General features: G+C 48.3%; 1 protein-coding gene across 7 annotated transcripts in view; it reads left to right on the forward strand.

The window, feature by feature from the left end:
• Window positions 1-13851, forward strand: part of KATNIP (katanin interacting protein) — a 193476-nt gene that overhangs the window by 127702 nt on the left and 51923 nt on the right. For all 7 annotated transcript variants that reach the window (XR_009703334.1, XM_061209061.1, XM_061209063.1 and 4 more), the window contains exon 14: window positions 5533-5670. Coding sequence is in view for 6 of the 7 variants with exons in the window: in XM_061209061.1 (XP_061065044.1) it covers window positions 5533-5670 (138 nt within the window). In the remaining variant the exon portion in view is untranslated. The remainder of the gene's footprint in view (window positions 1-5532; window positions 5671-13851) is intronic.

The following is a 13851-nucleotide window of genomic DNA, read 5'->3' on the forward strand; positions in this document are numbered from 1 at the left end:
ACCTGTAAGTTCTTGTCTGTCCTATTCACACTATATCCGTAGCACATAGAGCAATACATTTTTGAACTTTTAAAAATAAATAATTATAGACTCACATGAAATTGTTTTAAAAAAAACAGTGCAGAAAAGAGAAGAACAATAGAGAAAAATCAACAAAGCCAAAAGTTGTTTTTTGGGAAGAATCAACAAAATGAACAAATCTTTAGACTGAGCAAGAAAAAAAAAGGGGAAAATATTCAAATTACTGAAATCAGGAATGAAAAAGGGGCCATCACTACCAAACTAATAGAAATAAAAAGGAGTACAAGGGAATATTATGCACAATTTTATGCCAACAAATTAGATATCCTAGATGAAATGGACAAATTCCTAGAAAGACACAAATTACCAAAACTGAATCAAGAAGAAATAGAAAATCTGAATAGACCTATAGCAAGAAAAGAGATTGAATTAGTAATCAATAAAAAACTTCCCACAAAGAAAAACCGGGGACCAGATGGCTTCACTGGTGAATCTTACCAGATATTTAAAGAATTAGCACCAAGCCTTCACAAACTGTTCTAAAATGTAGAAGAAGAGAGAACACTTCCCAACTCATTTTCTGAGGCCAGTATTACTCTGATACCAAAACCAGAAAAAGCCATCACAAGAAAACTACAGACCAGTATCCCTTATGAATATAGATGTAAAAATCCTCAACAAAACATCAACAAATCAAATCTAGCAGTTTATAAAAAGATTTATATATCAAGACCTAGTGGAGTTTATTCCAGGAATGCAAAGTTGTTCAACATATGGAAATTAATCAACAGAATACAACATATTAATAGAATAAAGGAGGAAATAACCATATGACGTCTTAATAGACACAGAAAAGGCATTTGATAAAATTCAACATTCTTTCATGATAATACATCAACAAACCAAGAATAGAAGGAAACATCCTCAGTCTGATAAAGGGCATCTATGAAAACCCACAGCTAACATCATACTGAATGGTGGAAGACTGAAAGCTTTCCCTCTAAGACCAGGAATGGGACAAGGACGCCTGCTTTCATCACTTCTATTCAACATTGTACTGGAGATTCTACCCAAGGAAGTTAAGCTAGAAAATGAAATAAGAGGTTAGAAAGGAAGAAATAAACTATATTTGCAGGAGATACGATCTTATATACAGAAAATCTTAAATAATTCACAGAAGTTACTGGTAAAGCTAACATCAAGTTCAGCAAGCTTAGAGAATAAAACATCAATATACAGAAATCAGTAGTATTCCTATACGCTAGCAATGAACCATCCGAAAAGGAAATTAAGAAAATTTCCATTTATAATAGTTCCATGCTATTTAAGAATAAAATACTTAAGAATAGACTTCATCAAATAAGTGAAAGGCTTGTACACTGAAAAGTACAAAATATTGTTGACAGAAATTAAAGAAGACCTAAATAATGAAAGATGAAAAGATATCTGTGTTCATGGATTGGAAGACTTAATACCATTGATATGGCAGTGCTCCCAAATTATCTACAGATTCAATGTAATCCTACTGCCTTTTTTGTGGAAATTGACAAGCTGGTTCTAAAGTGTATAATGGAAGTTCAAAGAACCCAGAAGAGCCAAAACAATGTTGGAAAAGAACAAAGTTGGAGGACTCACACTTTGAGTGAGTCCAGTTTCAAAACTTACTACCAAGCCACAGTAATTAAGACTGTGTGGTTCTGGCGTAAGGATAGACATATAGATCAATGGAATGGAATTGAGAGTCCAGAAATAGATTCATACATCTATAGTCAATTGATTTTTAACAAGGATGCCAATACCATTTGATGAGGAAAGAATAGTTTCTTTTCAACAAATGGTATTGGAACAACTGGATTTCCACATGCAAAAGAATGAAATTGGACTCCTACACACCATGTACAAAAACTAACTCAATGGATCACATACCTTGAAACTTTTATAGTGTTAAGGCTATAAAACTCTTAGAAGAAAACATAGGTGTAAATCTTCATAGCCTGGAATTTTTCAATGGAGTTTTAGATATGACATCCAAAGCATAAACAACAAAAGAAAAAAACAGGTAAATCAGACCTCATCAAAATTTTTAAACAAACAAAAATTTGTAAACATTTTTGCTTCAAAGAACGTTATCAAGAAAGTAAAAAGATAACCTACAAAAAAGGAGAAAATATTTGCAAATCATGTATCTGATAAGGGTCTTGTATCCAGAATATATGAAGAAAAGGACTCAGACTCAACAACAAAAAGACAAACAACCCAGTGAAAATATGTCCAAAGTAGCTCCACACCACCAGGGAACCTGGGAGCCAGTGTGGAACACACCTCAGGGTGACTCCACTTCCAGGACAAGGGAGCTGGGGTATCCACACCCCAGTTCCCATCAGTGTAGGTTCAGGGCTGCTCCTGGGGGCTCAGTTCCCCGCCAGTTTGGGCCTGCTGCAGGGGAAGCAAAGTGGGCCCTGGAGGCCAGAAAACAGATCCTCCATCGGAGAAATGTGTGTGCTGGCAGTGGGAAGAGCAGCCAGCAGGGACCAAAGTGGGAAGGGCAGGGGACTGGGGGAGGCGCCAATGGCATCTGCTACCCACTTGCTCAACAAATACCGAGTGCGGGGGGAGCCTGGCCCAGCAGATCCCAGCTCTGTGCCAGGAGGGGAGGCAAACAAGTAACATTGCCAAGAAAAAAAAAAAATCAAGCGGGGTTGGGGGTGGGGGAATAAATTCAATGAGGAAAATATGAGAGAATTATTAATGGCCAATGGAAGGACTATTTTAGAATGGATGGTCAGAGAAGAAGGCCTCTCTCAGGAGGTAACTTTCTAACTCTTAACATAACTGCCTAGCCTGGTAACACACTCTTTATGGAATGCCTCTCCCCCTCTCACTTCCCCACCCTCCAACTGGTGTTTCCTTCACTGTCTAAATCAACTCCTTACACTTGCCTTGCCTCAGGGTCTGCTCCTGGGGGAATCCAAACCAACACAGAATGAATGAATGAAAGAATGAATGAATTAAAAACCTAGGTTTAAATCCTCACTCCATCACTTGGGCAAACCACACCTTTGCTGGACTCTGGTCTTCCTTCGGTGCCATGGGTGTTATTGCAGTACTCACCTTCCAGGGCTTGGAGAGAACCCAGTGAGATAACGGTGGTGCCCAGGTGCCCTGATTCTTGTTCTGCCATCTTGATTACCACCTGCGATGGGCAGGTGCAGCAGACGCTCTCCTGCTGGCCTGGCACCTGGAGGTTTGCCCAGCGTGCCTTGGGTCAGCCCTCGGCAGCTCCCCGGCAGCCTTCCTCTCGGGGACTCTGTCTGTGGAAAGGAAACATCAGAAGGCCCAGTTGCTAATGAGGCCGAGTTACCCGCAGGTTAATGTTCTCTGACTTTGAACACCACGACTCCCACTTAGCCCTCCCGTTATCCCTCCCGCTGACGGGAATGTGATGGGAAATCAATCACAGTCCCCTCGCTTGTGTCTAAGGTCAGCCTTCAGTCTCTGCCTTTGTCAAGCAGCCTCAGCGACCCATTTTAGGCTCCAGTGAAGAGAAGGAATGAGACTCCCCTGCTGGATTTGAGATGTGCTATCTTTGACCCCACGCAGCTGCCCAGAGCACTAAAAGTTCTCGCAGAGCTTGAGAAACTTGCCAGAATAAGTCAGAACCCCTTGAACCCATCTCTCCCCCTTAACAAAGCAGCCTCCTCCCTCCTGAAAGGCACCATTGTCACTGGGACAAGCCACCTCTGTCCTCCGCGCAGCTGGAGCCTGAGCCTCACATCTCCTGGGGGCCAGCAGACCCCAGAGGCAGGCACGGTCCTGGGGATGGGAGCCCATGGAGACGCTCTCAAATACGGGGCAATGCTCCTTTTAGATAAAAGGAACAACTTCAGCCAGTGTCAGAGATACAGGTTGCTTATTGGCAGATGGGACTTGTGACTGTTCAGCCCCTAAGCAGGGACCCTAAACTCATGCCTGCAGGGGCTGGGCAGAAGCATAACCAGGGAGGTGAGGTGGGTGTAGAACAGTAGGGAATGGTGAGGACTGGGGCACCGGAGAGCACCCGCCCTGGCCGCCAGAGCAGTGTACTCCGCTCCAGCCAACGGCTGTCAGGGACCCCGTGTTGCCGCGTCTCCTAAGTCTGTAGACAAGCCAGACATCTAGCTCTGAGGGGGAGGGGATATCTTCCATCTTTAAGTCTTGGCAACGAATTTGCCTTTAAAAAAAAAAACTTCATCAGCTAGACAAAATAGCTCTGCTGGCCAGATCAGTTTAGTCTCTTCTTTAAAGTTTCAGTGAGAGGACAGATATTAGGAGGTACATTTCACTTATCTGTTCATTTCTTCATTGAACGATTGTTCAAAAAATTCAATTCAAAGATTTTTTTGTCATTTACCAGGTGCCAAGGAACTGTGCTGAACGCTAAGGGTTCTGGAATGAATTAGAAGAGCTCGCAGCTGAGTGTGCGTGTATGTGTATGTGTGTGTGCGCGCACATGCGTGTGTTGGCGAGGGGGGTGACATAGATGTGAAGACAGGTCCTTGTGGGACACTGAGTAAATTATAACCTCAGGTGTTGCAAGGAGCCGTGGGCACCTGGAGACGGGAGTGATTGTGTCAAGGGAAGGGGTGACAATGGGGGAGACAGCACATCTGAGCTGAAGTTCCCAGGCGGAGAAGGGCAGGAGAGTACTGCACGCAGAGGCCCAGCCTGTGCAAAGGCACAGAGGCCGAGCCAGCATGGACATATTTGGGAACAACTGTGCGTTTTGTCCAGACAGAGAGCAGAAGAGGTACCCAAAGAGACAAGAGAGGAGGTGACCAGGGCTGAGAAAAGTCCCCTGATTTCACTTTTTCCCATCTGCATCCCAAGCACTCATGATACGAAATTTTGTTGGTGCAAATGAAAATGACAGCAAGGCTCCCCTGCTCCTCTGCTTCTTTGGCCTTGAGAATGGCCTTGGCAGCCTCGCTGGCAGGCGGAAACTGCACACAGGGGTCCCACGGCTTGGAAACCCTGAAAGGGAACAGAATAAATCCTAAGGCTCAGTGCCATGGCCCCGTCCCAACAAACGCCTGAGCCAGTTTCTTTCTTTTCTATTTTTAAATTTTTAAAATTCTACAGGGTTTTACAAAAGAAAATCAAAGGCTCTGTTTGCCAGGTTAATCAAATAGCGCAAGTCATGGCTCTTTTCCCGTCCTTCTCCTCCAGTCTCTCTCCCCAACAAAGCCGATTAGGTTGATTAAAATAAAGCCCGCTGCATTTTAAATTTGGTCTGGATGGCAGGGGCAGAGGGGGCCATGTGACAGCTTTGTGCCGGGGACGAGGGTCAGTAGCCTGCTTCAAAATGCGGTCCAGATGGGGTGAGATCTAAGACCCCACCCAGGATGAAGTAGAGAAGGTGGGTGGCTTCCCACCCTCATTCTCCCCGGGTTTCCATGGTCACTGCCCGCTTACTTTGGGGTAAGGCAGAATTGTGCTAACAATAACAACTTCCTTCTCTTGCTCGCGTTTCAGGGCAAGAAAGACCCTTCCTTGTGGACGTGCCCCTTCCACCCGCCGCTCCAGCTCTTTTTTGTTATCCGCAACACGAGACAGCTGCGTGACTTTGATCTAACCAAGATCAAGGTTTGGAATTACTGCACGGCTGACGGCGTAAGTAACGGGCTCCGATTCCTGGCTGGGCATTTGGCTGATGGAAGCACTTAGTGCTTTCCCATAGCCTGATTCCCGAAGTTGCAAAATGGGGACCAGGAGGCCCCGTTGCCCTTCTTCCTGGGTGTAGCAAGCGCCTGCTGGGGGCTTTCACTTCGCGTTGTCAGAGCCCCCAGGAGCAGAGCCTCCGCTGAAGGTTTGGGAAGTAGAATCAGGTCACCTGTTGGGGGAACTGGAGAAATATGAACCGAGGCACAGTTTTAACAGATAAGGAAACAGACGCACAGAGAGGTTACGTAACGTGGCCCAAGTCACACAGCCAGTGAGCGTCAGAGTGAGAATTTGATTCCCTGCAGTCAGACTCCAGGCCCATTGGCTTAGCCAGCGCTTCTCAAACCGTATCCGCAGCAGCTTGCCTGGGATCCTGATGAAAAGCGGGTTCTAATCCAGCGGGTCTAGGGCGGGGCCCAAGATTCTGCACGTCTCACCAGCTCCCGCGTGTACCAGCGCTCCTGGTGTGTGCACCCCGCTCTAAACAGCCAAGCTCTTAACCTCTGGGCTCTTCAGCCCCTCTGGTTTCAGAACCCCTCCCCTCCTTCCTACCCTCACACCACTACCCAGGCCCTCATCCTTGCTTTCTTCTCCGGGTTGTTTTTCACATATTCACATGCACTTATTCCTCCATTCAACCTTGATTATTGAGCACATCCTAGGTACCATCAGGCTTCATGATCAATTCTGAGGATGCTGAGGTAAAGACACAGTCCATGCCTTGGAGGTACTCCTTGTCTAAAAGCTGGCAGACAAGTAAATGTGGAAGTATGAGGCAGTGTGATGAAGGCCTTGATAAAGCTGAACCCGGAGAGCCAAGGGTTTCAAACAGAAGCCCCAGGGACTCAGCAGGGAACGCAGTGAGCAAGGAGGGACAGGACTCCCTCAGCCTATCTTGGTTTCCCCTCTTATGATAGAAAAGGGAGCAAAACTTCTTCTACTTTCCTTTCTAATCTGCTATAAGGGAAGCAATAGTACAAGCGAGATGATAAATGGGAACCAATCCTCGGCCTCAATATTGTTAGAGAGAGACGCTAGGGCCTGGTGGGGAACGTGGCAGACTGGCAAGCACATGGCCCAGGTAAAGGGCAGGGCATTTTTCAGCTTTAACTAATGGTTGATATGGAGCAATGCCAGCCAGCACTGCTAGATCTTCTGAACGTTCCCAGAGAGCTGGGAATCTGGATTTTGAGATGAGCTTTTCTGTTTGCAAATGTCAGTAGCTAATTTCAATTCTTTTGAAGCCACCATACAGTTCAAACCAAACTCATCTTTGGGCTGGAGCTAGCCTTTCCCAGTCTGCGGCCCCTGGAGCCTGGAGGAGGGAGCCCGCCTCAGGCTGGGAGAGGTCAGGGAAGGTACTTGAAAGAGCGCATACCTGAGCTCTAGTGGAAGGAGAAGCACTGAGCCAGACAGAAAAGGGAAAGCCTCTCCAGGTGGAGGGAGCTTCGCGGGCAAAGGCGTGGAGGTGTGGAAGAGTACAGCCTCCTAATCGCTCTCCGTGAACCCAGGCCCAAGCCTCCAGTCTGTTTCCAGTAGCCACTGGGAGGTCTGATCACGACTCTACTGTTTCAGGCCCTCAAAGGCTCCCCTTGATCCAGAGAATCCAGGACAGAGGGCCCCTAATCCCTGTGCGTCAAGCCTGCCTCCCTCTTGGCACCCGCCCCTTGACCACGCCACCCTCCAGAGTGCCAGCTGCTCGTGGCTCTCCACCGCCCTCCCTGGTAGGCGCACCTTTAGTCCCTGGCCCCTCCCATCTCGCTCAACTCAGAATGCTTGCCTCTGCCTCGTATTCCTGGGAAACCCAGACATCCCTCTCTCCAGGACGCTCGCCTGACCCCCTGACCCTTGTGCACTTCTGGACCTCATGAACTGGTTCTATCACCCTTGTATCAGGATGGACACTTGTCCCCCCATCACACTGTGGGCCTCTTGGGAGCAGGGCCTGAGTCGTCTCCACCACTGCTCTGTTCCAAGTAGAAATACATGGTTGTCGAATGAATAAATGAGTTCATTCCCCCAAGAGCCCATAAGCAATTGTCTCATCCTTCTTGAGATCCAGATGAGAGACTGAGAGTAGGAGGGGTTAGGATGCTTGCCCAAGGTCATACCGCAGGTTAGAGGCCAACTGGGGCTCAACCAGGAGACTCTGTGCCTCCTCCCACCTTGCCGTCCTCCCCTCCTCTACCTCTTCTGGCTGGTTCTCCACCCACCCACTCACCCAGCCGTCCCTCCAGCTCCCGGATAACCACCTGCTAGGCTCTGGGGATCTGGAGGCTAACATGGCAGACGCGGTCCCAGCTGGCTCTGTTCACACACGATGCTGCCCCAGAGAAGTAACAAAAGGCTTTCTCTGATTTCTGTGTTTTGATTTTTTTTTTAAACAAATGCCTAAAGTTTAAATTTGAGAAAAAGTCCAAACTATTGGAACAAATGAGAAAGTTCCTGTGGGCATGTCAGCCTCCCCTGCCCGGGGTGTGCGGAGGGACTGTCCTCTAGGCCCTGGATGCAGCCCCGGCCCCAAGTAGCTGCACCGCGTTCCCGGCATCTAGGGCTGGGTCCTCTCCTTCTCCAGTTCTCCCGGCACTTCCTGGCAGGTGGTCACCAGCATCTTCTGCAATGGTTAATGAAACAGCACTGGCTGCCCAAGCCCGTGCCCTGTAGCTCGGCCCTGTCAACAACTATATCGCTCAGGCCAAGAAAAGCAGATTTTATGTGCTGGATTACAAAGCAGATAAGCTTCGTCCCTGTTGGTTGAGGCCTGCCTTTCTTCTTTAACCTGCGCTCGGCCTTCCCTGTGTGCTGAGAATAGAAAAGGAGCAGGACATCAGGGCGTCATTGCTGTTGCGGGCGCTTTGGGGAGCAGCTGGCTGTGGGGATTAGAGACTTGAGGTGCTTCTACACAGAGGAGTGTGTGGAGGGCCGCAGTCCCCGGCAGGGCCACCACTTACGTCACGCACACCTATCTGTTGACAGAATTTTCCGGGGACAGAAAGCGCAAACAAATGCAGCTGCAGGTTGGTTTCATTTAATATTCTCCAGAGAATGCTATTACTGTGTGTTTTAGAGGAGATAAAATGAGAGTTTATAGGAAATACAGCTCAGCCCAGTAGACACGGCTTGTTAAGACAGTGTTTTGTGTCTGGGAATTCAAGGAAGCAAAGTTCAGTGTGAGGCGCTGATCCAACCAAGGCTTATTTAGAGCATAAGAAAAGAAAGTGCTAGAAGAAAGGGAGTCTCTTATTGGAAAATCGGCTGCCCGTTTAATCCTCGGGCTAACTTGGATGGGTTCCTTCCCCCTCGTTAGGTGATGCGGTAAGCGTGAGCCGGCCCGGAGGAGAGGACTTCCGGGCAGGGTAAGGACAGGGAGGCTAGCATCCGTCCACGCAGGCACACAGAGCGGCCTGCAGATGTGGGTACTCATCACAGCCGCCGTTTACCCAGTGCTGCATGCATCAGGCAGGCGTGAAGCCCCCACTGAGCGCTCTGTAAACATTTGATGCCTGAACAAATAACTGAACAAATGAATCATCTCAATTAGCCCCCCAACCATCCTGCAAGGTGGATGTTGTCGGGCCCCACGTTGTAGATAAAGAAGCTGGGGCTTAGGATAAAAAGATCCTACGGGACAGATAGCTGCGTCTCTTTTGCCAACTCTGCTTGGAAATGGCTGCCTGGAGTGCTGTCTTGAGAAGGATTTAGAACTTCCCTTCTGGTTCATCCAGGAAAGGGTGTGTGATTGATCAGCGATGGCTGTCTTGGACTCAGGAGGAGGACGCGATAATATGTTTGTCACATTTTGTGATGTTTCCCCAGATTAAATGACTGGCCCAGCTAGTGAGGAGTAAGGGACCGAGGTGGGAATGGAACATGGGGGCTGTGGGTTTTCCTGCGGTTTTTCTCGGCATTGCTTCCCCTGCAGAGCGACATCTGCTAGGAGAAAGGAATCAGTGGTCTCCCTCCTCTAGGATGTAATAACCCATCCAAAAAGTGGGCTTTCAGCTGCTCGCCACGGCCCACCTGTTTTCGTTTATAATAAGCACATTCATCATCTCCGTGGCGCCGTTCCGTCACCATTTTCACCTGCAGCATCACCATGCGGACGCCACCTCCAGCCTGGTCACGACAGCAAGTGAGGCAGGACCCAGTGGTATATTTTATGCATGGAAATGGTGCTCACTAAGTAGTTTCTGAATTAATTAATTAATTAATTAATGTTAGATTTCCCCAGTGGTATATTTCTTTTCTTTTTTTTTTAACTTTTTATTTTATATTGGAGTATAGTTGATTAACAACGTTGTGATAGTTTCAGGTATACAGCAAAGTGATTCAGTTATACATATACATATAACTATTCTTTTTCAAATTCTTTTCCCATTTAGGTTGTTACGTAATATCGAGCAGAGTTCCCTGTGCTCTACAGCAGGTCCTTGTTGGTTATCCATTTTAAAAATAGCAGTGTGTACATGTCAGTCCCAAACTCCAGTGGTATATTTCTGTGACTTGTCATGGTGATCCAGGCCAGGACTGCCCAGTAGAACTTCTGATGATATTAACATGCTCTATCTGCCCTGTCTAGGGCAGTAGCCGCTAGCCCCAGGTGGCCACTGAGAACTTGAATTGTGGCTCCTGTAACTGAGAGACTGCATTTTACAATTTATTTCATTTTAATATTAATGTAATTGTCCGCATGTGGCTGGTGACTACATATTGGACCATAAGGGTCTTGGTGCTCAGGGAACCATGTTGAACAAATAGACAAGGTCCTGTTCATACAGCCCTGTCCCTTCTCATGAGGAAGGGACAAAAAAAAAAAAGGGCACAAGTGAATAGTGTCATTTCAGGTAATGTTAAGTGTTCTGAAGACGATAAAATCAGGCAACGGGAGAGAGGCAGGAGGAGAAAGAGGCAGAGCTGCTCTGGACAGGTGATCAAAGGCCTTCCCTGACCTGGATGTTGAGAAGGAGCAGCCGTGCTAACATCAGTGGGAAGAGAATTCCCAGCAGGGGGCACAGCAAGAGCAAAGGCAGGAACAACCAGTTTAGGCAGAGACTGAGCTGCTGAACAGAGGAGAGGGTAAGGGGAGGTCCCAAGGGTAGGTGGGAACCATGTCGTGTGGGCCTTACTGGTTTGGAGGCAGAATAGGGGGATGGTCAGAGCCAGCCCAGCTGGGGCAAACCCTGGCTCCTCCTCTTCCTAGCCATGTGACCTTGGGCGTGTTACTCTACGCCTCTATGCCTCGGTTTCCTCATCTGGAAAATGGGGTGATTATTGTTCGGTTAATATGTATGAAATGCTCAGAATGACTCCTGGCCTTTGTGAGCACTATACAAAGGTCAGCTCTTAGTATCATTATTGGAGGGTTTTGGGCAAAGGGTGATACAATCTGATTGAGGAATTTAAAAGATCGCTCAGGCTGCTGTTTGGAGAAGGGATCAGAGGGAAGAGGGAGCCCCAAGAGGAGGCTCTTAGCATAGTCTAGCTTGGTGGCTTAGATGAGGGTCACAGTGCTTCTGGAGTGCACCATGGGTAGATTCAATTCATCCCAGGGCAATATTTGTATTTTCAGAAAGGCCTCTTTTTTTGGCTGGGGGGTGGGGGGGTGGGCAGGGGTGGATTTTCAAATGAATGCAAGTGAAGAGATTAGTTCAATAACGACCTATGTACCTTTCACCAGCTTCATTAATTATCTACATTCTGCCACTTTTGTTCCATCTCTTCCCCTAACATTTAAAAATAAATTGTAGCTATCATATCATTTCACTCATAAATTTTTTGTATGCATCTCTAACAGATAAGGAGTTTGTTTTTATATAATCCCAATGCCACTATCATACCTGACAATAATTAATTATTATGCTGTAATACCCAGTCCATATTCAAATATCCTTGATTGCCCCCAAATTATTTTTTTTAATAGTTGATTTGTTTGGATCAGGATGCAAACCGAGGCCAAACATGGCAATGGCTTTGAAGTCAAAGATGTGACCTTCATTTGGGCAGCTGAGTCAGTGTAGCCTGATGGCTCTGCCATATGGTGGGGTCTGTGCACCCTTGGGCCTGGAGATCATGATGGCATCTTAACAGGGCAGCTGGTGGGAAAGGCACTAACCCAGGTGCACGAGAGCCTTCCTCAGGTGTTGACCTCAGGCTTGGTCTAGGCCGTTGCCTGTCGCCAGAGGGTGCTCTCTTGTAGGTGGGCTGCAGGATCTGAAATCTATGTGCAGAGTCCACGCTCGGGAAGGTACAGGTGTGGTCATCTTGAGAGTCCCAGGAGGCTCAGGTTTGAAGCAGACCCCCAGCCAGCAGGGGAAGGAGAGGTGAGCAGAGAATTCTGCCTTGAGAGAGGGGGCCCAACGAGGTATTCAGGCTCCAACCAGAAGGTTGAAATTCAGATCCATACTGTACTCCCACCAGGGATGAGAACACAGATGCAGAACCAGGGTAGAAGCTGAGGCCCATGTCCTGTCCTGTACAGACCAGGGGACAGGCTGCATCTGGAACCAGACAGATGTCTAAGTAGGGAGAACTGCTCACCCATGTGCAGGGGCCAGCCTAGGACAGCAAGATAAATCCCAGACCCCCTAGGGCGTAGGGCTCCCCATCTCCTGCCTGCCTTGGCCAGGACTGATTTAGTAGCTGAATCTGTTGATTAAAGTTCTCAGTCCCAGCGCTAGTATATCAGCCAGGATTCTCTTGGTAACAAAGCACAAGAAAACCCATTTAAATCCAGCTTAAGGACAAAAAAGTGTTCCTTGGCCCATGTTACAGGAGAGTATGAGTTTGCTAGCTTCAGGCATGGCAGGATCCAGGAGTTCACATGATGCCATCAGGAATCTGCCTCCCTCCATCACATATCTCTGCTTTCCTCTGTGTTGGCATCATCCTCAGGTTACAAGTGGTGGTCCCTGATGACATCGCTCTTGATTTCAGCACTCCTTGCAGAAAGAGACTCTCCTCAAGAAAGTCCCAGACTGAGGGCCCACTGGCCAGGCCTGGGTTGCAACCTGGGGTGAGGCCCACATTATCCACATGAAGTCAGGTCGAGGGAAGGGTGGATTCCCGATGGAAAATTGAGGTGCTGTCTCCAAAAGAAGGGACCATCACCAGGGAAAGTAGAAAACGATACCCAAACTAGGTCCTTTTTCTTTTCCTCTAAGAATGCAGAAATCACATGCTGTTGAATTTATTCGTTAAACCTTCCCCAAGGCTTAACTTCTGAACCAAGCTTCGCTCCCAGCCACGAGATACTTTTCTGGCATTTCCGCCCGGCCTTGCACCGACACCCCAACTTGGTATCCCCACCCCAGGCCCCTCGGCCCCGGTCCAGGCTCCGCTTCCTCTTACTGTCTGCAGCAGCGCCCGACTCCCACCTTTGAATCCTCCGCTCCGCCCTTTGCCCCTCACTGCCAGTCATCTCTAAGTCCTACCATTTCCATTGCCCAAACCTGTCTCCTTCCAAGTCCAGCTCCTCCTTCCCCTGCTGCCCGCTGCCCCCTCCACCTCCCCGCTCCGCTCACTCATCTGCTCAGTCCCTCCGTCTCATCAGCAGAGCCCTATCGATCGCCCCACACTCAGGCGTTTTGCTGGGGCCGGGAATCAGACACACTGTCTGCCCCTGCGAGCTCTCACCCAGGCAGGAGGGCCCAGGGGGATAACGGCAAACCACAGTTCAGTGGGGCTGAGACAGTGGCGGGAGATGAGCCGAGGGCCTCGCCACTGCAGAATGCCTCAGGGGAGAGGCCGCAGTCCCCGGCCAGCTCGTGCTGCCGGGGCATCCTGGGAAGAGGCTGTGCCCTGACTCACCAAAGGCAGCTCACAGATTGCAGCTGGCTCACAGTGTGTTTTCAAAGTTCTTTAATTAATTGCCAACATTTAAAAATTGGAAGGGATTCCGTGCAAAATAGGGATTTTTGACTTTTATTGAGAAACTAGACGATCTGGCGACACAAGGTCACATCCACTCCTGGAAGCTTTGGCGGAGCTGAGTCACGGCACCGCAGTCCCCACCACTCCTACTTGTGTCCCCGACACAGTGACACAGTTGTCCTGACACCACACCACCTCTCCCATTTGCCATGCTTGCCCGGGCCCTGCGTGCATGTGCACTGGTGACCTTCCCCATTCTCA

The sequence above is a fragment of the Eubalaena glacialis genome, chromosome 13 (assembly GCF_028564815.1).
Source record: "Eubalaena glacialis isolate mEubGla1 chromosome 13, mEubGla1.1.hap2.+ XY, whole genome shotgun sequence".
NCBI lineage: Eukaryota > Metazoa > Chordata > Mammalia > Artiodactyla > Balaenidae > Eubalaena > Eubalaena glacialis.